General features: G+C 41.1%; 1 protein-coding gene across 2 annotated transcripts in view; it reads left to right on the top strand.

Moving 5' to 3' along the window:
* The window catches only part of LOC141601631 (uncharacterized), a 28,374-nt gene extending 3,922 nt beyond the window's left edge, over nt 1-24,452 (top strand). The window contains exons 2-4 of one of the 2 annotated variants that reach the window (XM_074421928.1): nt 21,715-22,112; nt 23,286-23,638; nt 24,151-24,452. In XM_074421928.1, coding sequence (XP_074278029.1) covers nt 21,715-22,112; nt 23,286-23,638; nt 24,151-24,228 — 829 coding nt within the window. In that variant the 3' untranslated portion in view covers nt 24,229-24,452. The remainder of the gene's footprint in view (nt 1-21,714; nt 22,113-23,285; nt 23,639-24,150) is intronic. The other variant, XM_074421932.1, reaches the window with a different exon arrangement.
* The last annotated feature ends 530 nt before the right edge of the window (nt 24,453-24,982 follow it).

Below are 24,982 nucleotides of genomic sequence, written 5' to 3'. Positions count from 1 at the left end.
CGTTATTTGGGATGTTAACCAAAGATAGGAAAGAAATCATGATATTTAGAGATGAGTGTAAGAGGTTTGATGTCCGGACAGTGGTAGTGTTATGGTTTGTGACTAGTGGTTAAGGGTGATGGTATATTAGAAAGGTAACAATTCTGAAGCGGTTGATTTTGCAGAGACCAGGTTGATATGTATGGTTGTGAGAGAGTGTAAGATGTGGTTATATGAGGCGGTTGTTAGTAGTTGAGTATTAATAGTATGGTTACATTTGGCAGGGGGTGATGGATATGCGAATGGGAGAATATGTTATGAGGGGCATATGAGTTAAGCTCGGGCGACAGGTAACCTTTGTTGAGTGGTAACTTACGTGATCAGGATTGACTAGGTGGATGTGATTACGGGTCTATGATATGAGTAAATGTTTGTGTGAGGTTCTGACCTCACAAGAAGTGGTATGGTGTGATAATTATAAAGTTGTTATATGATTGTTTTGTAATTTATGTTGGGTACGGTATACTAATGGAATGAGGTTCAAAAGGTAATAATGTGAGTTATCTGGCATGGATAGTTAAAATTGTATGTGTATGGATGATACTTGTTTATTCCGTGAAATGGTAAGGATGATGTTCATGAGATTATTATCTGTTTAATTCATATAACATGTTGCATTGTGATTTAGTAAAGTGGATTTGAGTAAGTTTTTCTTGTCCGAGAAGTTATGTTGAGTCAGTGTTTATGGGATTGTGTCTGTTGTGATGTCTATCGGTGTAGTTGTGGTGCCTCGGGTGATGATCCGGGCACGGTACCTAGTGTTGTGATGCGGGTATTTTCGCACTGCGGTGTGGCCGTTGGTGGTGGTGTTGCGATGTCGTCACCGGTTGTGGTGGAGTAGGCGGGATGATTATGATTCGAGTTTCGAAAGTACATACCAGTTACACATAAATTGTTGTTTTGTTTGATGTTGCTTCCTGTGAGTTTTAGTTTGTACAGATAGACAGTTGTTTTGTTTATTGATGTTTCTTACCAGTTAAGTTTTTGTATGAGGGTAGAGTATGATATGAAAGAGAGTTGTATATGTTTTCGTTGTTGTCATGGTATAGTGACATTATGTTGATGGGACACAGTTGTCAGAAGTTGTTACAGTACTTTTGATCTTGTTTTAAGATGAGGCTTTAGACATAGTCATGGTAAGTGATTGGTGGAACATGTGTTGTATTGATCTGGACGCTGCAGGTGATTCATAATCAGATTTTGGGACAGTGAGTGTGGGGTCACTTGCGGGAGTGGCTTTGTAACACTACGGATCTTCTTTGGAGCCTACTCGACCGAGTAGAGCCTACTCGGCCGAGTAGTGCTCTTAGTGCGTGTTATTTCGGTTCTGCCGAGGAATACTCGGCCGAGTATAGCGAATACTCGACCGAGTATTGGACACTCGGCCGAGTGTTGTTGCACTCGACCGAGTGTCCGGTTTGGCGAAGTTATATTTCGACGGTTTGATTAAGGAGTGATTAGGGTATTTTATATTTCCGCGTCAGTTTCTAATATCACTTTTCACAGCGTTGTCATTTCTACGTTACCCTAATCATACCCAAATCATTCCCTAATCATTCCTTTGAGCATTTCGTAGCATCTTTGTGTGGATAATTGCGGTGATTCTTGCGTATAAGTTCTTGTTGACCTTTGTTGGTAAGTACATCTTTGTAATTATTGCATCGTTTCGGGTTGCTATACATTTATATGGAAGGGGATGTTGGGAATTGTACAAAGTGTAATTGTGTTGTATGATCATTGTATAGGAGAAGACTTCGTAGAGGAGCCTTTTTGATTGTCCGTGTTGCTTACTGCTGTGATTGCTAAGGTAGGGTTTCCCTACTCAGTTTACTGTGCTTTACATGACATGTTGTTGTATTTATCGTTGTCTGTTGATCATCGTAATATGGAGATTGTTGTGACAGTGTTGGTGTGAGGGGATTGAGATGACAGTAATGTCATGTGATTGTGATTATGGTGGAGTCACTTGCGGGAGTGGCTTCACACCCTAGTTCGCCCTCCGTGGAACCCGCCACGGGAGGGGATGTGCACATTAAGGGACGGGGATCGTTGTCGCTCGTTGAGGAGCTGGACTAGGTGGGATCGGCTGCGGTCACCCACTGGCGGCGAGGATTACCTGTTGCGATGGGTAATCTGGCAGGGCTACACACTTTAGTGTGTAGTCGGTTACTATGTGAGACAGGGTGATTGGGAGTTGATGATGATCAGACGAGTATTGCATTTGTTTGTCTTGTTTGTTGCATAATCCGACCCGTTGTTGTTTGTGGAATCTGCGGTGATCCATTCGGGGATGGTGAGCAGGCTTGACAGGTTTTTCTAGTGAGAGCTTGGGGATTATCTTGGGAGATTTGCCACCATGAGTCATAGCATCACCGTCGGAGTCTTAGCGAGTTTCTTTTATTATTAAGACTTCGAAGTTGTATTTCTTTAGACGGTATTTGGTTTTGGATGTTGTAAACTTTGTTAATTACATTACTTTAATAAATGTGCTCAGTTCAGACGCTTTTGATATGTACTAACCTCGGGCAACCGAGATGGTAACGCATTCTCATGGTAGGGTGGTCCTGGTAAGGCACCTTGGTATGAGGGGGTGTTACAAAGTGGTATCAGAGCCGAAGATTCCGGCACCTAAACAAATGAATTTAATGAACCTAGGGAGTCTAAATAAAATGAACCCGGGGAGAGTTGTTTGGAGCTACCGCAAAGACTCGGGAGACGTCCCGGAGTCGCACATTGGCCCTTACTAACTCGAGCCGGTAACATGGGGGAAAGTGTGATGAGGACTAGGCTTTGTATGTGCACTGATGTGAAAATACATGTTGGTAAAAGTCGATAGTTGCATATATGTGTGATGAAGTTCTTAACTGATGTGATGGGATAAGTAATTGATGAAACGGGTTGTGATTTCGGTGTTGGATTTAGCATATGTGCAAATTGGATGTAGATATGATTACAATATGATGTTAAAGTTTAATATATGCATTACATGCTGACGTGATTTTAACGTGGTTTTAAAATCCTTAAGTATTTGCTGCGGGAACAGGGACCATGATAGGGGAATCGTAAATCTTTTTATGGCGTAACTCGGCCGAGCAGGGAAGGCACTCGACCGAGTATGGGGTACTCGGCCGAGTAGCCAAAACTCGACCGAGTGTTGTTTGATAAGAAGTAGCGATTTTGCTCTGTTTGTGATTACTCGACCGAGTATGAGAGTATACTCGACCGAGTATAGGCCACTCGGCCGAGTGTTGTTACACTCGACCGAGTGTTCTTTTTGGTGTTTTGGCGTTTGTCTCTGGAGTCGATACTCGACCGAGTATCTGCAAAGGTACTAGACCGAGTTATCAGTACTCGACCGAGTATGAGGTACACTCGGCCGAGTGTTCTTATGGCGGAGGGATGTTAAATTTTGAGCATGTGTTTACGTTTCTTTCTTTCTTATCAGCTCAAAATGCCGCCCAAAAGAACTCCGCACGAGATCCAAGCTTCGGAGATGTCTATTGATGAGGTTGCTCGCATGATTGAGCAACAAGAGGCTCTCCTTGAAGCTCTCAAAAATGTGGGAAAAGGAAACGAGAAGACGATGGATGCACCCCGACTTAGCATCAACATTGCTCGTTTCCACCCTCCCACATATGACGGGGTAGGCGAACCAAAGCTGCTAGAGAAGTGGCACCGTGAGATTGAAGCTCTCATGGAAATGGTTAAGTGCCCCGAGGATATGATTGTTGAACAGGTTGTGTACTACCTAAGGGGAGAAGCTGCAGTTTGGTGGCAGAACGTCAAGGAGGATGCTAGAGCTTACTACCAGGAGGAAGGGGCTATTCCGTGGTCTGGGTTGAAGAGTGCTATGAGAGAGCAGTTTGTGCCGGAGCATATCCGACACAAGATGAGATCCGACTTTGAATCTTTCACTATGTCCGAGGAGATGACAGATCACGATTACTATCATCGATTTATGGAGCTATCTCGTTATGTGGAAGATTTACTGACTCGGGCAAAGAGGTTTGGCTCTCCGTTTTGAGAGGGGTTTGTCTGCTAAGATCGTGAGTCGTATGCCGGCTGGGGTTGCTACTGACCTCAAGGAAGTGTATCTGAGAGCGGGTCAAGCTGAGAGAATGGTGGATCTCTCAAGGGAGATCGAGGAGAGGATCACACTGAGAGAAAGAGGAAGGTGATAGTGGGAACAACAATCGCCCAACCAACAAGAAAGGGAATTTCAACCATGCTAAAGCTTTCTCTAGTGGAGTGGGTTTCTCTGGAGGTTCTCGTGGCTGGGGAAAGAATGGAGGTCGGGCTGTAAGTGACAACACCAACCTTACGTGCTTCAACTGTGGTGGTATAGGCCACAAAAGGCGGGAATGCACGAGCTACAAGCCCGGCAATGGTTCAGGAGCTCGATCAGGAAATTTCTCTCGGGGGCCGACTCGAGTTTTACTAGTAGCCGACCGGGAGGTTCATGGGGCAACAGAGGTGGACGGGGTAACCGGGCGGTTACAAGCTGCGGTGGTGGTGGATCTTACCAGCGCCGAATAACGATGTCACCCAGGATTCGGCGGCTAAGCCTAGTACCTCCAATGCTTGATTCGGGGTGGAGGACGGAAGAATAGTGGAAAGCTCTTCATGATGGATAAGCGGAAGCACGGGATGATGCTCATGTAGTTACCGGTACCTTTCTTGTTAATAATGTACCGTCCTTTGTTTTGTTTGATTGGGGCTACACATTCTTTTGTGTCTAAGAGTCATCTTTGTGTCTATGGGTTTGGGCAATTTTGAGGTTGTAAAAGATGATGTGTTCATACCTTCTGGGAGTCGTGTCGTGTCTCAAGTTATATAAGGGTATATCTATGGTGATTGGAGGGGTAGATTTACCGAGAAACTGTTAGAGTTTCCTAAGGATGGGTTTGAGGTGATTGTCGGGATGGATTGGCTAGGTAGGTATGATGCCAGGATAGATTGTAGACAGAAGAGAGTGTCTTTAAAGAGTCCCAAGGGTGTTAAGGTGTCCTATAGAGGGTTTGTGGTAAAGCCTAAGTGTAGGTTTATAGCGGTTATGACTTTAAAGTCATGTTTAAGGAAGAAGTGTCCCTTAATCCTTTGTCATGTGAGAGATCACCGAGTAGAGCCGCCGACAACTTCGGAGATTTCTGTGGTGAAAGAATTTGAAGATGTATTTCCGGAGGAAATACCGAGTTTGCCTCCCAAGAGGGATGTCGATTTCAGCGTGGAGCTTAAGCCGGGAACGGGTCCTATATCTAAAGCACCTTATCGTATGGCACCTAAAGAGTTGGCTGAGTTGAAGAAGCAGTTACATGAGTTGTTAGACAAGGGTTATATCAGGCCTAGCGTGTCACCGTGGGGAGCTCCAGTTCTTTTTGTAAAGAAGAAAGATGGGAGTATGAGATTGTGCATTGACTACATAGAGCTCAATCGGGTTCTGATGAAGAACAAGTATCCGTTGCCGAGGATTGATGATTTGTTCGATCGTTAAGTGGAGTGGTGTGTTCTCTAAGATTGATGCGAGGTCGGGGTATCATCAAGCGAGGATAGCGGATGAAGACATTCCTAAAACAGCGTTCCGATCTCGTTATGGTCACTACGAGTATGTAGTGATGCCTTTTGGGTTGACCAATGCGCCAACAGCTTTTATGGATTTGATGAACCGGATCTTCACACCGTTTTTGGATAAGTTTGTGGTTGTTTTCATCGACGATATCCTAGTTTATTCCAAGACCAAAGAAGAGCACGAAGAGCACTTGAGGATAGTTTTGCAGACTTTGAGAGAAAATCAGCTCTATGCCAAATTATCCAAGTGTGAGTTCTGGTTAGAGAAAGTGGCTTTTCTAGGCCATGTAATATCCAAGAAGGGGGTATCTGTGGATCCTAGTAAGATTGAGGCCGTTACCAAGTGGGAATCGCCAGAAGAATGTTCTTGAGATTCGGAGTTTCTTAGGCCTTTCACGGCTACTACCGGAGATTTGTGAAGGATTTCTCTACCATAGCACGGCCTATGACATCCTTGATGAGGAAAGAAGTCAGATTTGTTTGGGATGAGAGTTGTGAAACGGCGTTTCAGACCTTAAAAGAACGCTTGACCACAGCTCCTATCCTAGCCTTGCCAGAGGGTTGTGAGAACTTTGAGGTCTATACCGACGCTTCAAAGAACGGTTTGGGTTGTGTCTTGATGCAGGGAGGGAGAGTGATAGCTTATGCTTCGAGGCAGCTGAAGCAATATGAGGAGAACTACCCTACTCATGATTTGGAGCTGGGTGCAGTTGTGTTCGCACTTAAGATTTGGAGGCACTACCTCTACGGCGCAACTTTTAAGGTGTTCTCTGATCATAAGAGTCTAAAGTATATCTACACTCAGAAGGAGCTTAACATGCGACAGAGGCGGTGGATGGAGCTGATTGGAGATTATGATATGAAGATCATCTATCACGAGGGTAAAGCTAATGTTGTCGCAGATGCTTTGAGTAGGAAGAGCGTTCATTCGCTATGTACAGCTATGTCCTTGCTGAAGTTGAGAGATGAGATGTCTGGAATGGGGATCTTTATGATTCGAGAGGGGAATACCATCGGGGATTTGACGATCGAGCCAGAGTTGTATGAAAACATCAAAAGTAAGCAAGAGCTTGATCCTAAGATCCAGGAGTGGAAGTCAAAGGTAGAGAGTGGAGCGACTTCCGGGTTCTCTATACATCCGATGGGAGTGTTCGTTTTGACGGGAGATGGTGTGTTCTGACGATGCGAGTTAAGGAGAATGATCTTGTCTGAGGCTCATTGCACTCCTTATTCAGTTCACCCGGGTGGTGACAAGCTTTACAGAGACCTTAAGAAGACTTTTTGGTGGCCGAACATGAAGAGAGACGTAGCTGAGTTTGTGGCTAGATGTTTGACCTGTCAAAGGGTCAAAGGTGAACAGAGGAGACCTCAAGGTAAGATTCGATCTCTGACAGTGCCTGAGTGGAAGTGGGAGTCGATCTCCATGGACTTTATTGTGGGGTTACCTAGGTCACAGCAAGGTAACAACATGATTTGGGTGATTGTGGATCGGCTAACCAAATCAGCCCATTTCGTCCCCATGAAGGATACTTGGTCTAAGATGCAGCTTGCATTGGGTTACCGAAAGCATGTGGTTCGGTTACATGGTATTCCGAAAGATATTGTTTCCGATCGTGATGCGAGGTTCATATCAAAGTTTTGGCAAGAACTGCAAGAGTTGATGGGTACAACATTGAAGATGAGTGACTTTTCATCCGCAACCGATGGTCGGACAGAACGGACCATCAAGACCTTAGAAGACATGCTAAGGGCATGTGTTATGGACTTTGGAGGCGATTGGGAAGACAGACTTGATTTGGTCGAGTTTTCATACAATAATAGTTATCATACAAGCATTGGGATGGCACCTTTTGAAGCTTTGTATGGCCGGAAATGCCGAAGTCCAGTTTGTTGGGATGATAGTTCCGAGACAGTGGTCTTAGGGCCACAATTGGTTCAAGATATGGTTGAGCAAATCCAGTTGATTCGCCAAAAGATGAGAGCAGCTCAAGATCGTCAGAAGAGCTACGCCGACTTACACCGCAGGGACATTGAGTTTGCGGTAGGTGACAAGGTGCTTTTGAAAGTGTCACCTATGCGAGGTGTTATGAGGTTTGGGAAGAAGGGTAAGTTAAGCCAAAAGTTTATAGGCCCTTATGAAATTCTGGACCGTGTTGGCGAGGTAGCCTACAGGTTAGCTTTACCACCAGCTTTGGATAGAGTGCACAATGTTTTTCATGTGTCTCAACTCCGGAAGTATGTGAGTGATCCGTCGCACATCCTCGAGATGGAGAACATCGAACTTGATGAATCCTTGTCCTATGCCGAGATTCCTAAGGAAATTCTTGATCGCAAGGTTCGTAAGACCCGGAATGGTGAGACGGTCTTACTCAAGGTCCTTTGGTCTAATCATAATGTGGAGGAAGCCACATGGGAACCCGAGGAAGCTATGCGAGACCGCTTTCCTAATCTTTTTGATCAGGTATGTTTGGTTACGGGGACGTAACCGTTGTCTTTTTAGGGGGGTAGGAGATGGTCGCGATAGTGTTTTGTGTTTTCTTTGCTTTGTTTGATTCGTGTCGGGAGAGGCGTTTTGAGTAACTTGTTGTGATGCTTGTGTAGTTCCTTGGTGTTGTCTCATGTGATTGTTAGAGTCTTGTGTCGTGGTGTTGTGCTTGTGTGTAGTAGAGTGTGAACTTCGGGACGAAGTTCTTTTTAGGGGGAAAGATTGTAACACTACGGATCTTCTTTGGAGCCTACTCGACCGAGTAGAGCCTACTCGGCCGAGTAGTGCTCTTAGTGCGTGTTATTTCGGTTCTGCCGAGGAATACTCGGCCGAGTATAGCGAATACTCGACCGAGTATTGGACACTCGGCCGAGTGTTGTTGCACTCGACCGAGTGTCCGGTTTGGCGAAGTTATATTTCGACGGTTTGATTAAGGAGTGATTAGGGTATTTTATATTTCCGCGTCAGTTTCTAATATCACTTTTCACAGCGTTGTCATTTCTACGTTACCCTAATCATACCCAAATCATTCCCTAATCATTCCTTTGAGCATTTCGTAGCATCTTTGTGTGGATAATTGCGGTGATTCTTGCGTATAAGTTCTTGTTGACCTTTGTTGGTAAGTACATCTTTGTAATTATTGCATCGTTTCGGGTTGCTATACATTTATATGGAAGGGGATGTTGGGAATTGTACAAAGTGTAATTGTGTTGTATGATCATTGTATAGGAGAAGACTTCGTAGAGGAGCCTTTTTGATTGTCCGTGTTGCTTATCTTTGTGATTGCTAAGGTAGGGTTTCCCTACTCAGTTTACTGTGCTTTACATGACATGTTGTATTTATCGTTGTCTGTTGATCATCGTAATATGGAGATTGTTGTGACAGTGTTGGTGTGAGGGGATTGAGATGACAGTAATGTCATGTGATTGTGATTATGGTGGAGTCACTTGCGGGAGTGGCTTCACACCCTAGTTCGCCCTCCGTGGAACCCGCCACGGGAGGGGATGTGCACATTAAGGGACGGGGATCGTTGTCGCTCGTTGAGGAGCTGGACTAGGTGGGATCGGCTGCGGTCACCCATCGGCGCGAGGATTACCTGTTGCGATGGGTAATCTGGCAGGGCTACACACTTTAGTGTGTAGTCGGTTACTATGTGAGACAGGGTGATTGGGAGTTGATGATGATCAGACGAGTATTGCATTTGTTTGTCTTGTTTGTTGCATAATACTGACCCCGTTGTTGTTTGTGGAATCTGCGGTGATCCATTCGGGGATGGTGAGCAGGCTTGACAGGTTTTTCTAGTGAGAGCTTGGGGATTATCTTGGGAGATTTGCCACCATGAGTCATAGCATCACCGTCGGAGTCTTAGCGAGTTTCTTTTATTATTAAGACTTCGAAGTTGTATTTCTTTAGACGGTATTTGGTTTTGGATGTTGTAAACTTTGTTAATTACATTACTTTAATAAATGTGCTCAGTTCAGACGCTTTTGATATGTACTAACCTCGGGCAACCGAGATGGTAACGCATTCTCATGGTAGGGTGGTCCTGGTAAGGCACCTTGGTATGAGGGGGTGTTACAGGCTTCACGCCCTAGTTTCGCCCTTCGTGGAACCCGCCACGGAAGGGGATGTGCACATTAATGGGACAGGGTTATCGCTCGGTATGATGAGCGGGGCTTAGGTGGGAACGACTGCGGTTCCCCACTGGCAGGGCTGGTCCAGTGGACAGTCGGTGACGGAGATTGATTGGAGTGGGTGTGATTGTGTGTGTGACTATTTGAGCTATGTTGTTTGTTGTGTTGTTGGATCATATAAATTGTGTGATTAGTACTGACCCCGTTTAAATGTTTTAAAAACTGTGGTGATCCATTCGGGGGTGGTGAGCAGTTATTGAGCAGGTATGAGACGATGCGTATGAGATAGCTGGGATGAGTCACCACGTTGCAGTTTAGAAGTCTTCCGCTATGTCTGACGCTTGATAATATTTTGATAGTAGATAGTTTTGAGAAGTTGTATTTCCTTTTATCAGTTTTGGTTTTGAACATGTAATCACTTAAACTATAATTACTTTTAAAGTACGTTTCTTTATTGTCTTATGATATTCATTGCCTCGGGCAACCGAGATGGTAGTATCCTTATACCTGAGTGGTCCTGGTAAGGCACTTGGAGTATGGGGGTGTTACAGAAGCGGTTTTGAAGAGTCGAGGACGAGGGCACCTAAGAGGGGGAGGGGGTGAATTAGGTGTCTATTTAAAATTTAAGCTTAATGAAAGCTTCTTTAAAACTCTTAAACACTTAAACAATGCTTAGATGAAAGGAGAAGTCGATACTTAGAACTATAGAGTTAGAAGTATTCAACAACGATTCAGAAAGCAGAAGTTACAGTGTACTCAACAGTTGATTCTGTAAATAAAAACGTGAGTAGAGTGTGCAGCGGAAATAAAACGAAATAGACACGACTAACGATGTTTTTAAAAACTGGTTCGGTCACTACTCCGCGACCTACGTCCAGCGCTATTTTATTAAACGTCTCAGAAGTAAACTCATACAAACTAAGACCACCCCGAATAATAAAACAACTCCCCAACCTACTCCGGTTGCTAATGCTTAAAAGCTACTCTGCTTCCAACACTTTTGCTTTGGGCTACTCCGCCGAAAGACTCCTTGCTTAAAGCTACTCCGCAATAAGACTTTTGCTTTGGGCTACTCCACCGAAAGACTTCATGCTCAAAAGCTACTCCGCTTCGAAGACTTCATGCTTAAGGATAACTCTATCCTAAGACTTTTTGGTTCTACCCGTTTGTTACAAGACAACTTATCTCAATGTTGTTCACTCAATTGAACGGAGGAGATAAAGTTTAAGTACAAAACACGGGATCCTTGAACACGACTAAAACGACTAGGTGCAACAACAAACTCAAGTAAAAGACTCAAAAGATAAATAAACAAACTTGCAAAAGATTCAAAGATTTTGAAATGATAAACGGTTTTGCAAAGTTAATTTACTCGATTGAAAGCTTAAGTCTTTTTCAGTTTAAAACTCGTTTATTGCACACTTGTAAAAATGAATTAAGCAAGCTATTTATAATGTTCAAGTAGTATACTTTACATTAAAATATCTTACACTCATAAGCACAAGTGATTAAAATAATGTAAGTAGTTTGCTTGGGCAACATGCAAAGCCATCCGAATTCTTCACCAAGCAACCGAGTATTCTTCCTCAAGAAATCGGTGCCTAAGATTGCAAGAAATCAGGTTGTGCACACATACAAAAATAGGCTGGGTTTTTCAACAAGAAACAAGCATAAATGGTTGTGTTTATGGGAACCATAAACATTTCCATAAATGTAAAAGCAAACAACCCATTTATAGTAAGTGTCTTATTGTGCAAGCAAACTCCTTAGCAAGTCATTGAAAGCTATATATTCTTTAAAAGACTTCAAAGTATTTCCAGAAAACATTTGTGAAAGTTGAAAGCTCTTTAACAAAGATTCAAATATTTTCGAAATATTTCTTTCAAAGACGAGCCTTAATTAACTGTTGACTCAACTGTTGTTTTTGCACCTAAACGTAAATTCGTGTTAAACGATCACCTTACAACACATGACATTAGCACTAATGACTATCTTCATCTTTGATCTTCATGATGACATTCTTGATAACCTTGAATTGACAATTGGAGCTTCATGCTACATGGTTAAACTTAAGAGACACACAATTAAATAACAATGAGATTAATTTGTCTTAAGGCATCATCAACACTAGCTTAATCAAATTGGGTTTCTTCAATTTCCCCCTTTGATGATGGCAAGACAAATAAAATTCAGTGAGCAATTCTCCCTTAATCCATGGTCAAGGTTAACAAGTCAAAACATGATCAAAATAAGATGCATACATACATGGTCATTGAAAATTAGTCAAATTATTCGTTAGCCTAGGTAGAACATTTAATCGCCAAGTTAACATAGTTACGGTGAATGCAAGCCTAAGAGTCATTGAATCACCACCTGCAATTTTAAGCAACTTCCCCCTCTTGACATCATCAAGTAGGAAGAACACAAGTCTAAATAAGGATTAGAGTTATACAAAACAAATTGTTCAACAACTAACAACATAACCAATATTAGTAAAATATATCACAAACACAAAGCCAAGGTAAAAAGGGATTATAAAGGCTTTTGTTTTGATTAGGCATTAGGCAAAGGCTAGGCACGGCTAAGAGCAAGAGATCAATCATCGGCTTCTTCTGTTTCATCGTCTCCAACCAACCCGTGAACCATCTCCATAAGCTCTTCATTTTGACCCTTAACCTCCTTGAGTTCCTTACACAAACCCGACACTTCCAAACGAAGACCCGCAATCTCACTCATTTGAGCATGTTGGAGATCCAACAAGGCTTTAACATCCTTAGTGAGACGTGTCATAGAAAAAGATTGCATAGAGGAGGAGGCGACATCCGTAGCCTTCATACCCGACCAAATACGAGCAAGTTTATCACCATCAATTTTCAAATATATTTGTGATAAAACTCCCGAGGTCATAGTGTCACACATGTGATCCACACCGAAACTAGTTGAGTCCACAACATCCATTTTCTCAAAAATGACCGATAACCACATCCCATATGCTAACACGGTGGAACTATCAACCTTACGCTTTTCAACAATCTTAGCAAGATGATCAATGTGAAAGAACATCAAAGCGGGTAGGTTAATTTGAAGGTGTTTAGCAAGATAATAAATCAACCACATGTCTAGCACACCACACACACCACGGCTCTCATTACATGGAATCAATGTTCTAAAAATGAAATTGAAAAAGAACCGGTGGTTTATTTTGATTTCTCTCGGTTTGAGTGTGATAGGGGACGTAGCTTTGGGACTTAGAAACTTTGTTACGATCAAGGAACTTATACCATCAATAGTCGGCCAACCACCCTTAGGAAATGAGGACAACCCGGTTGTAGGAATACCGAGCAATTTCCCGACAATTTCAACATTGAGACACAAGGGTTTGTTATTGATAACGGCGGTAAGACTACCCGATTGGACATCGACTTTGACCGTAGTATAAAATTGAACAATCTCCGCTAAATAAACTCGGTTATAGAGATTAAGAAGACTCTCCCACTTTTGTGCATGAATTGCATCTTTAAAGAATTTAAAAGCGGGGGACGAATCATACCATTCGAGTTCATAGCGACGGCCCGACTTAAAGTTCCCTTGAATGACATGCTTGCAACAATCAAATATATCCTTTGGAAAGCGATACCCATGAAGAATTTCTAGTGCCTTGGACTTGTTCTCATCAAGAGGTTGCTCAATAGCAATCATAGCACTATTCGATTCATCGACTTCCTTTGCCATTTCCTCCACTTTCCTTTTCCTTGAGATAACCCGAGTGGACATTCTCCTTGCTTTGCCTTTCGGTTTGGGAACGGTTTCCTCCTTGAATAACTCGTCATCATTGAAGACGGCATTCAATTTCTCCGTGTCAAGTTCCGTTTCCACAACCGTTGCCTCACTCACGGTTTTGCCTTTCCTTTTTCTCCTTTTATTTCCAACCATATCCTTCAACATTCCATCACTACCAACACTTCCCTTCGATTTCGATTTTGATTTCGATTTCGATTTCGATTTCCCATTACTCTTCTCAACCGATTCCTCCACACTTTTCTCAACACTCTTTTCTTTTTCCTCACTTTTTTCAATTGATTTTTCAACACTCTTTTCTTTTTCCTTTTCAATGTTTTCCTCATTCTCCTCTTCACTTTCACTTTTCTTTTCCTCAGTGTTTTTCTCTCCTTCCTTCTCGGCATTCTCATCAACAATCTCCTCATCCTTTTCACTTTCCTTACCAACACCAACATCAACATCCTCAACTTCTTGAATGATTGGATTTCCATCATCATCAACCTCACCAACAACCCGTGAGCTTCCTTCTTCACCCTCGGTTTCGGTTGCATGCGGCATATTCAAATCGAATTTTTGATTGAACACCCGACTTGAAAATCTCCTAGCCTCGGCAGCTGTTTTAGGACAATTATCAACTGATTTCTTTCTTGTCATTGGGGCTTTTGGCACAAAGACTCTAGGTTTCTTTGGTGGTTTTTGATTTTGGGCAGTTTTTTATCCAAGACTTTCGATTTGTGGTTCAACCGATGGTACTTTCGGTTTGTAGGAGTCTCGGATTGCATTCAAGATTTTCCTAGTTGATTTTGGAGGCATGATTCTTATAGTGAAAGTAAAAGTGACAGTTGGGAGAGGTATGCTTTTGACGGTTTTGGAGAATATTTGGGGAAGGTGTAGTTTTTTGAATATTTTGAAAGTGAGTAAGGAGGTCATGATTTAAGAGTTGAAAAATGGACATGTAGTAAATGAGGTGAATAGTGTTTTAGGCTTTTTTATTTGATTGGTTGAGAGGAAGGTGGGTGTAGCCGGTTAGGTGGGGTTTAGGCGGCTAGGACATGGGTAATGGGGAAATGAGATTTGATGGTTAGATGATGGTTGAGTGGCTCCATGTGAATAATATCTTTACCCATTGGATTTACATGCAAATTAATCATCTAATTCATTGAGTAATACTAACACACAATCACTTATAAAAACAAGTGTAACATCTACTCTAGTCAATCATCGAGGGCAAGTCGTCATAAAATTTTACGCGGAATCCAACAAACCAATTTCCAACCGAAGTTTTACGAATTGTTCTCTTTCAAGCGGTTTTGTAAAAATGTCGGCTATTTGATCTTCCGTTCTACAAAATTTAAGATTTAATTTGACCTTTTTCCACATGATCACGTAAAAAATGATGTCTTATGTCAATATGCTTAGTCCTTGAGTGTTGTATAGGGTTCTTTGAAATGTTAATGGCACTAGTATTATCACAAAAGATAGGAGTTGAATCAAAGATAATACCATAGTCCCTTAGTTGTTGTCGAACCCAAAGAACTTGCGCGCAACACAATGCAACACTTACGTACTCGCTTTCAGCGGTGGAAAGAGCAACGGTGTTTTTTTTCTTTGACGCCCATGAGATCAAACACGGACCTAAGAAAGTAGCCATCCCGGATGTACTCTTTCGATCAACAACGCTTCCGGCATAATCTGCATCCGAGTATCCTAAAAGCTCAAAAGGACAATGTGAGGGATACCAAAGATACAAATTAGACGTTCCAACTAAATACCTAAGAATACGTTTTACGGCAATGAAATGCGATTCTCTAGGACTAGCTTGGAAACGAGCACATAGACATACACTATATAAAATATCCGGTCGACTAGCGGTCAAATAAAGTAATGAACCGATCATACCTCGATACATCGTTTCATCAACTTTCTTACCATTCTCATCTTTGTCAAGCTTTGTGGACGAAACCATAGCTGTAGAGAAAGGTTTAGAATTAGTCATACCGAACTTACATAACATCTCCTTTATGTACTTTTGTTGATGAATCATCACACCATCTTGAGTTTGCTTGATTTGAAGCCCAAGGAAGAAACCTAGTTCTCCCATCATACTCATCTCAAACTCAGATTTCATTAGTTCCGAAAAATACAAATAAAGGAGTTCATTCGTTGCACCAAATATTATGTCATCGACATAAATCTGTACAATCAACATTCACCACTGCTTTGTGACTTTATGAACAATGTCTTATCAACCGATCCACGCACAAAACCATTTTCCAAAAGAAATTTTGACAAGCGATCATACCAAGCTCTTGGAGCCTATTTTAAACCATAAAGCGCCTTGTCCAATTTAAAAAGATGGTTTGGAAATTCATTGTTCATAAAACCCGGTGGTTGCTCCACAAAGACCTCTTCTTCTAAATAACCATTTAGAAAAGCCGTTTTGACATCCATTTGAAACAGTTTGATGCCTTTGTGAGCTGCAAAAGCTATGAGCATACGTATGGCTTCAAGCCTAGCTACTGGTGCGAAGGTTTCATTATAATCAATGCCTTCTTGTTGTTTAAATCCTTGCACCACTAGTCTAGCTTTATTCCTTACGATATTGCCCGAATCATCTAGCTTATTGCGAAAGACCCATTTGGTACCAATCACGGTACAACCAGTAGGTCTAGGGACAAGATGTCATACCTCATTCCTTTTGAATTGATTTAGTTCCTCTTGCATTTCCATCACCCAACTCGGATCTTCAAGTGCCATGGTGATGTTCGTCGGTTCAATTTGTGAGAGGAACGCATGAGATGCAAAGAAATCATTGAGGGATGATCTTGTTTTCCTTCCCGAATTCAAGTCTTTGGTCAAGTTAGAAAGGGGTGAGATTTTTGGTGTTTCCACTTCTTTGGTACGATTAAGGATGGTGAGGCTTCTTGGGGTTCTGACTCAACAGTTCGCTCAACTGTTGGTTCTGGTTCATTTTGTGTTTGAGGGTTTGTTTCTGTTTGTTCATTTTGTTCAAGTGTACCCTCATTCCCCGTGGATGTCGTAGCCTCATTTTGTGGTTCAAGTAGTTCTGTTCCCCCTGTCTCTTGGCCAGTTCCTTCAATCAACAGTTGATCCGACTGTTGATTCTGCTCCTCTTGTTCGTTCTCCTCGTGTACATCATCCATGTCATGTCGAATCATTCCAAGCTCATAGTCCTCATCATCTTCATCATCCTCTTCCTGTGTATTAGAATGAAAAGGACTAGACTTATCAAATATGACATGCACACTTTCTTCCATTTTCATGGTTCGTTTATTATACACTTTATAAGCCTTGCTACGATCCGAATAACCGACAAATACGGCCTCATCACTACGAGCATCGAATTTACCCAAATTATCCTTTCCATTGTTGTGAACAAAACATTTGCTTCCAAAGCATTTCAAATAGGATAAATTAGGCTTTCTTCCTTTAAGCAGCTCGTAGGGTGTTTTGTTAAGCATTTTTCGGATCATAACACGGTTATAAATGTGACATGATGTGTTGACGGCTTCGGCCCAAAAATTCTTTGGCAACTTACTACTAATGAGCATAGTCCTAGCCATGTTTTCAAGTGTACGGTTCATACGCTCTACAACCCCGTTTTGTTGAGGTGTAGCATGCGCGGAAAAGTTATGGCTAATACCGTGCTCATCACAATAAGTAATAAATGAGGAATTTTCAAATTCGGTTTCATGGTCGGATCTCAAAGATATGAGATTTTTATCAAACTTGTTTTGGACCTTTTTCAACCAAATTAAAAATTCATCAAATACTTCATCTTTAGAACTCAAGTAGAGAAGCCAAACAAATCGTGAGAAATCGTCAACAATCACACATAAGAAACGACTACCTCCTTTACTTCTAACACGCATTGGACCACATAAATCAATTTGAAGTAACTCAAGAGGTTTAGATGTACTAACGAACTTTTTGGATTTAAAGGAGCTTCTTACTTGCTTCCCCTTAGCACAATCATCACACAAACTATTAAAGTCAAATTTCATATTAGGAATGTCGTCGACTAAGTCAAGTCGCTTAAGGGTGTTCAATGTTCTAGCATTTACGTGACCTAATCTCTTATGCCAAAACCATGGGTCGTTCTTTTTCAAAGCACTCATACAAGACATGGTACGACTAGACAATGCAAAAAGATTAGTCAAGTAAACATCTTTAACACGTTTTCCTTCAAGAACAACTTCCCTTGTATTACTATCTAAGACACGACATTCACTAGCACAAAATTCAACAATATTACCATTATCACACAATTGAGATATGCTAAGGAGATTATGCTTCAAACCTTTGACAAGCAACACTTTGTCGACACATTGTGACGATGACTTACCAACCTTCCCGATTGCAATAATTTCACCTTTCTTATTGTCACCAAACGTCACGGGGCCACCATTGTAGGCTTCTAGTGAGAGAAATTGGTTTCTACTTCCCGTCATATGACGTGAACATCCACTGTCCAAGTACCAATTGCTGATGCCTCTCACTAATGCCTATAAGAAATCAAGAGGTTAGTTTAGGAATCCAAACGAATTTGGATCCCTTTTTGTGAGTTGCATTGTTAATCAAATCTTTGCGAACCCACTCCTTTTTAGCAACCTTGATGTTCTTATTTAAGTCGTTTAGTCGATTAGGACAACCATTAAAGTCATGACCAGTCTTACCACAAAAGTTGCAAACAATATACTCAGGAAGGCCTGCATATTTTCTCCTTCGAAAATCAGTCTTGCTTGGTTCTGGTTTTCGAATTTAGTTCATCGAATCACATTTACTTTGGAAACCAAGTCCAGCTTTCTCTTCAGATTTTTGGGACTGATTTATGAGGGAGTCTAAAATGTTTTGGCTACCTTCCCATTTCCTGTAAAACTCTTTAGCATCATGCAACTCTTTGGTTAGTGTTTCAATTTTAGCAAGATGGTCAAGATTTAGTTTGCCTACTTTGTCGAAAGCGGATTTAGCATGACTACATTCATCACTAAGCAACATAGCAATTTCTTCAAGTTGCTTATTATCATGTCGACATGAGGTAAGGTCAGCTAGCAATGAGTCTCGTTCTTTAATCAAAATATCAACTTGAATAATTAAAGACTCGTTTTCTTTTTCAACATCAGAAACAACAGTTGAGGCAACTGTTGATTTTGACGAGCTAGCAATATTCGTGAGAACAAGGTTTTGTTTCCTCAATTTCTTAATTTCTTTTCTGAGTGATGGAATGATGTTACTTTCTTTTATCTCGTCTAGACACTCTCTAAGACCAATATTTTCTTCAGCAATTTCCTCAATTTGAGTTTGCAAGTCGTAGAGTTTATCATTTTTAGCAAGACTCTTGTCAAGTACATCATCAAACATCAAACAAAGCTTATCCTTAGAAGAGTTCTCACCTTGTTCTTGAGATTCATTACCTCGGTGTCGGAGTCATCGCTGGAGTCGTCGGAGTGCGCCATAAGACAGAGTGCGGATTCTTTCTTTGAAGACTTGGGTCCGTCAAGATCAAGACGAGTTGTCATACAAACTTTGGCATCTAATTCTTTCTCAAGGACTTCATCCTCATCGGAATCAGATACACCCCATATTGCAGACATGACTTTATGCTTAAAATCTTTCTTTGCAAAATCTCATTTTTCTGTAGATTTGAACTCATTCCACTTGGGGCAATCTTTGATAAGGTGACCTTTCTCACCACATTTGAAACAAGCCACCGTGGAATAAGATCTTTTCTTTTGAAAACGTTTTTTGTTAGCATTGTTGAACTTCTTAGGATTGTGACTATTGATCATATCCGCCATGTTACGTGAGTACATGGCTTGCTCGTCATCTCCATCGTATTCCTCATCACTTGAGGTTGATTTGAGAGCGAAACCTCTAGCCTTGGAACTTTCACCCGAGCGCTTTGCGAGACTTAACTCGTGTGCCATGAGTGAACCCATTAGCTCATTGAGGGACAACTTGGACAGATCTTTAGCCTCCTCAACAGCCGTCACCTTCGGTTGCCATTTATCACTTAGGCTACGAAGGATCTTTCGGACTATATCCTCGGATTCAAACTCTCTACCTAGACCTTTAAGTTCATTGACAATGCTAGAAAAGCGAGAAGAAAGACAATTTATTGACTCATCTTTCATCATATTGAACATCTCATATTGTTGCATGAGAAGGTCAATACGATGCTTCTTGACTTGGGACGTTCCTTTATAGGCAAGATTTAACGTGTCCCAAATCTCTTTAGCCGAGGTACATCCGGAGATGCGATTGATATCTTGTTCACCGATGCCATATTGAAGAATGGACATGGCTTTAGAATTTTTCTCGACTTTACGATAGTCAGCCTCGACATAACTTTCCTCACTTTTCACAAGACTTTGTTCCCATCGTAGTCGAGAATCGTTATAGCAAGGGGACCCTTTTGTATAATGACCCAACACTCATAATCCGTACTTTTGACGTAGTGTTCCATATGGTGCTTCCACCAGGAGTAGTTATCCCCTTTGAAGATAGGGTACTTAGTATGTTTCCCGTCCATGACTATAGGATCAACTCACTGGTAGTTAACCAGTTATCAAGAGCACAAGGCTCTGATACCAATTGAAGAGTCGAGGACGAGGGCACCTAAGAGGGGGAGGGGGTGAATTAGGTGTCTATTTAAAATTTAAGCTTAATGAAAGCTTCTTTAAAACTCTTAAACACTTAAACAATGCTTAGATGAAAGGAGAAGTCGATACTTAAAACTATAGAGTTAGAAGTATTCAACAACGATTCAAGAAGCGAGAAGTTCTGATGTACTCAACGATTGATTCGTAAATAAAAACGTGAGTAGAGTGTGCAGCGGAAATAAAACGAAATAGACACGACTAACGATGTTTTTAAAAACTGGTTCGGTCACTACTCCGCGACCTACGTCCAGCGCTATTTTATTAAACGTCTCAGAAGTAAACTCATACAAACTAAGACCACCCCGAATAATAAAACAACTCCCCAACCTACTCCGGTTGCTAATGTTTAAAAGTTACTCCGCTTCCAACACTTTTGCTTTGGGCTACTCCGCCGAAAGACTCCTTGCTTAAAGCTACTCCGCAATAAGACTTTTGCTTTGGGCTACTCCACCGAAAGACTTCATGCTCAAAAGCTACTCGGCTTCGAAGACTTCATGCTTAAGGATAACTCTATCCTAAGACTTTTTGGTTCTACCCGTTTGTTACAAGACAACTTATCTCAATGTTGTTCACTCAATTGAACGGAGGAGATAAAGTTTAAGTGCAAAACACGGGATCCTTGAACACGACTAAAACGACTAGGTGCAACAACAAACTCAAGTAAAAGACTCAAAAGATAAATAAACAAACTTGCAAAAGATTCAAAGATTTTGAAATGATAAACGGTTTTGCAAAGTTAATTTACTCGATTGAAAGCTTAAGTCTTTTTCAGTTTAAAACTCGTTTATTGCACACTTGTAAAAATGAATTAAGCAAGCTATTTATAATGTTCAAGTAGTATACTTTACATTAAAATATCTTACACTCATAAGCACAAGTGATTAAAATAATGTAAGTAGTTTGCTTGGGCAACATGCAAAGCCATCCGAATTCTTCACCAAGCAACCGAGTATTCTTCCTCAAGAAATCGGTGCCTAAGATTGCAAGAAATCAGGTTGTGCACACATACAAAAATAGGCTGGGTTTTTCAACAAGAAACAAGCATAAATGGTTGTGTTTATGGGAACCATAAACATTTCCATAAATGTAAAAGCAAACAACCCATTTATAGTAAGTGTCTTATTGTGCAAGCAAACTCCTTAGCAAGTCATTGAAAGCTATATATTCTTTAAAAGACTTCAAAGTATTTCCAGAAAACATTTGTGAAAGTTGAAAGCTCTTTAACAAAGATTCAAATATTTTCGAAATATTTCTTTCAAAGACGAGCCTTAATTAACTGTTGACTCAACTGTTGTTTTTGCACCTAAACGTAAATTCGTGTTAAACGATCACCTTACAACACATGACATTAGCACTAATGACTATCTTCATCTTTGATCTTCATGATGACATTCTTGATAACCTTGAATTGACAATTGGAGCTTCATGCTACATGGTTAAACTTAAGAGACACACAATTAAATAACAATGAGATTAATTTGTCTTAAGGCATCATCAACACTAGCTTAATCAAATTGGGTTTTTTCAGGTTTAATACGCCTGGGTTGGAGGATGAGAGGCGGGTTGGTGGTGGAGGCGGGTTTGTGCAATTTATGGAGGTGTTTAAGGAGGGACATTGTGTGTTCAAGTTGTGGAGGTTGAAGGATGTTGAGGTTGGTGGTGAGTGGAGTTTGAAGTATAAGGTGTCGAGGGAGAATGTCCAAAGGTTTTTGACTTGTGATGGTGATGGTGGTGGTGGTAAGATGCCTAGACCTTGTTTTATTCATCCTTTTGAGGCGGATGTTGCGCATTTTGAGACGCGTGATTATATCTTTGCGCTTAATTTTCGTACTCAAAAGGTTGGGAATGTTGATGTGTTTACTCCACATCAATATGTACTTCCATTTGTTCTGCCCAAGTGGCCTTCTCCCATCCCGAAACGTCTCTGTATGTGCCCATCTACTATCTCTTTAACTTTTTTATCGTTTGCTCAATGATTTTGACATTGTAATTGTTTGGTTGATGAACAATCATCTCAACTGGTTTCTTAACCCTTTTGTTATGCCTACTCGGATGAAAATGTCGGACATAACAGGTTAGACAGCCTGTTGTGAAGTGTTGAGCCTAACATAGGCTATAGTTGGTGCACTGAATTCATATTTTAAAGGATGATGGATGTACCCATGCTAAATGTTAAATTTGGAGCTTTTAGTATAAAAATAGCTCTGTTGGATGATCGTAAGAAAGCCTGGACCTTATCGTAATTTGAACAGCCTTATTGCTGTAAAATTGTTCTATTCTGAATTAGTTATTTAACTCAGCTACTCAATACTTGTATTCCTGATTCGGCCGGTCATAGGTTCGAAACATCGAATTCTGCCACCCTTTCTGTTTTTCACTTCTTATTCTGTACATTTATGGCAATTGAACATTATTCTATAATGCTCACGGTTACATGTCCACGATTTTGTCTTAAGCTACATTGTCATGAACTCATGATGTTTGCCTGTTTGGCAATGTGCATAGGTTGCCAATTAAATTTTTTACTGAACAACACGACGAGTTATATCTCCTCGTGTGTATTATGTAGCCATTTCTGGGATTTAGGTATATAGAGGATGATTTATTGGCGTCAGGGACAGGTATTTGAAGCGATAGCCTTTTCTTTTAACAAGTATCTCAATGTTCATCAGGAAAAAGCTAGGTGATTATTGTGACTACCCACCCATACAAGTGTTTTGTAAATAATGTTAGAAGGAAATCAAGGAATGAATATTTCTTTCAACTTTTTAGAATGTGAAAATTTTTGTGTGCATGTTACTTTCCTGTTGTTTTTACCTTGGTTCAACCAAGATCTTTTATTCAATAGTTGAGTGAGAGCCTTTATCTTATTGCGGTATACTGTTGCTCCGACCCAAACTATTTGATCCACTGATTGAGCGGAAACTCCAAATAAAATGCCGGGTATAGGAATAGGAAAAGTGGATTTTCAGTTAGCTTTAGCACAGGAGGGTGATCATAGATCAGGAAGCATGTCTGACTTTCATCTTGGAAGGGGGTGGCATCTTATCTTGATTACGAGTATGCCCTTATGTTCGTTCACATTATTGGTTCTTGCAGATGCGGCTTGTGCGAAAGAACTGGGGAATGAATGTTTCAAGAGCCGGGACTTCACCAAAGCCATAGAATGCTACTCTAAGAGCATCGATCTGTTACCGAATACAACAACTTTTGCAAATAGGGCTATGGCGTATCTCAAGGTTAACAAATATGAAGAGGCGGAGAATGACTGTACGGAGTCCTTGAAGCTTAATGCCAACTATTTCAAGGTGTATTGGCGTCGAGCACTGGCTAGAAAAGAGCTTGGCAATCTCAAAGGAGCTTTGGAGGATGTCGAACTTGGGCTGAAGTTGGAGCCGGAACATGGAGAAGTCAAGAAGCTAGGAGCTGAGCTCAAGTCCATGCTTGAGAAGGTTTGGCTTCTGCCTTTACATAGTTCTCGTTTGCAGCTGTTCTTGTAAAGTCCATACACGGTTTTGAAACACGACGTTTTTTCATTGGATTAACCTTTTGGAGTTTTTTAAACATGACTTTTTATCGAGAATTTTTCCTCTTAGTCTCCACGCAGGGATTGTAAACATGATGCTGATTGGCCGGCCTAATTTCTAACGTTTTCTTTTTCAGAATTCTCTAAGCGTATTCTACGTCTATGACCTCTCACCCTCTTTTGTCTCCCTTTATCACTTTCATGGTCACCATAGCGATACTTTTTTCCCACTTCATAATAGGAATAGGATTTTCGGTGTAATTGTTTGGATTCCCAAGGAAGTGAATTTACCTCTGATGGTTAATTGACCATTGATTTATAATTTCCTCTCTAAGAACATAGACAAGTATGCTCTCAATCATGAGAATGTAAAGTTGCCAAGTTATTGTCGGATGCAAATAATTGTTAACTGACTAGAGCCACTTGTACTTTTGTCAGGTGTCCAGTGCAGCAGGATCTGATTCTGGAACGGTAGTTTCTGCATGTGGCATGGATGTGAAGGCCGAGGGTAAGTAGGACGTGCTTGATGATTTCGATGGTGGTGTTGCTTCAGCTTCACAATTGTCATTTTAGCAGCATGTGTATATGCTTTTTAAATAAATTAGGAATATGTCCGTGCTAATAGTATGTACTTGGTCATCTCGTTTCTGGAGCTGCTTTTGATGCAAGGCGAATGTTGCTAATTATGTGTCTCTTATGAACGATGGGTAGTGTTGCAATCCAAATTTAACTTCGCATCAGTCTTTTCGTTTTTGTGTAACAATTCTTGACACAGCATCCATTATGGCCTTAGGCGTGATCCAAAAGCAAGTTTTCTGCTTTTGGTTCAGAGTTAAAATTGCATGTACACCTGACCTTTTGGGAGGAAAGTTCCTCTCCGGTACAAAAAATGTACTGGACACTTGGACAGTCCATTACCCTCAATCCAAGGGTTAGACCCTGAAATTTAAGGGTCAAGATGAAGTGGTAATGATTTTTAACAAAATAGGAATCAAAACTCGGATTTACTGTTGGTCAGTCTTGTCAAAGTTACTGGTCAAATTTGTATGTACTACATTACTTTTAAGGCTCGTTCTCGAGCCTTGAGAAAACCAGCATCTACCAAGCCAAGGTTTGGATCCAAATTGAAGGCGATCCTGTTGTCCAAATCTTTCGTCAGAAACCTAAAGCTGCTATACCTGTCCCGAAGGGTGCGTTCTTTTGCTTCATGCATGATCTTAGGGAGATTCCCCAGTTGTCACATTTGAAAAGTCACGAGCAGATTGCAAGG

Source organism: Silene latifolia, chromosome 1 (genome assembly GCF_048544455.1).
Source record: "Silene latifolia isolate original U9 population chromosome 1, ASM4854445v1, whole genome shotgun sequence".
In the NCBI taxonomy this organism is placed as follows: domain Eukaryota; kingdom Viridiplantae; phylum Streptophyta; class Magnoliopsida; order Caryophyllales; family Caryophyllaceae; genus Silene; species Silene latifolia.
Note: the sequence above shows the minus strand (reverse complement) of the source record. Positions and strands in the feature narration are given on the sequence as shown.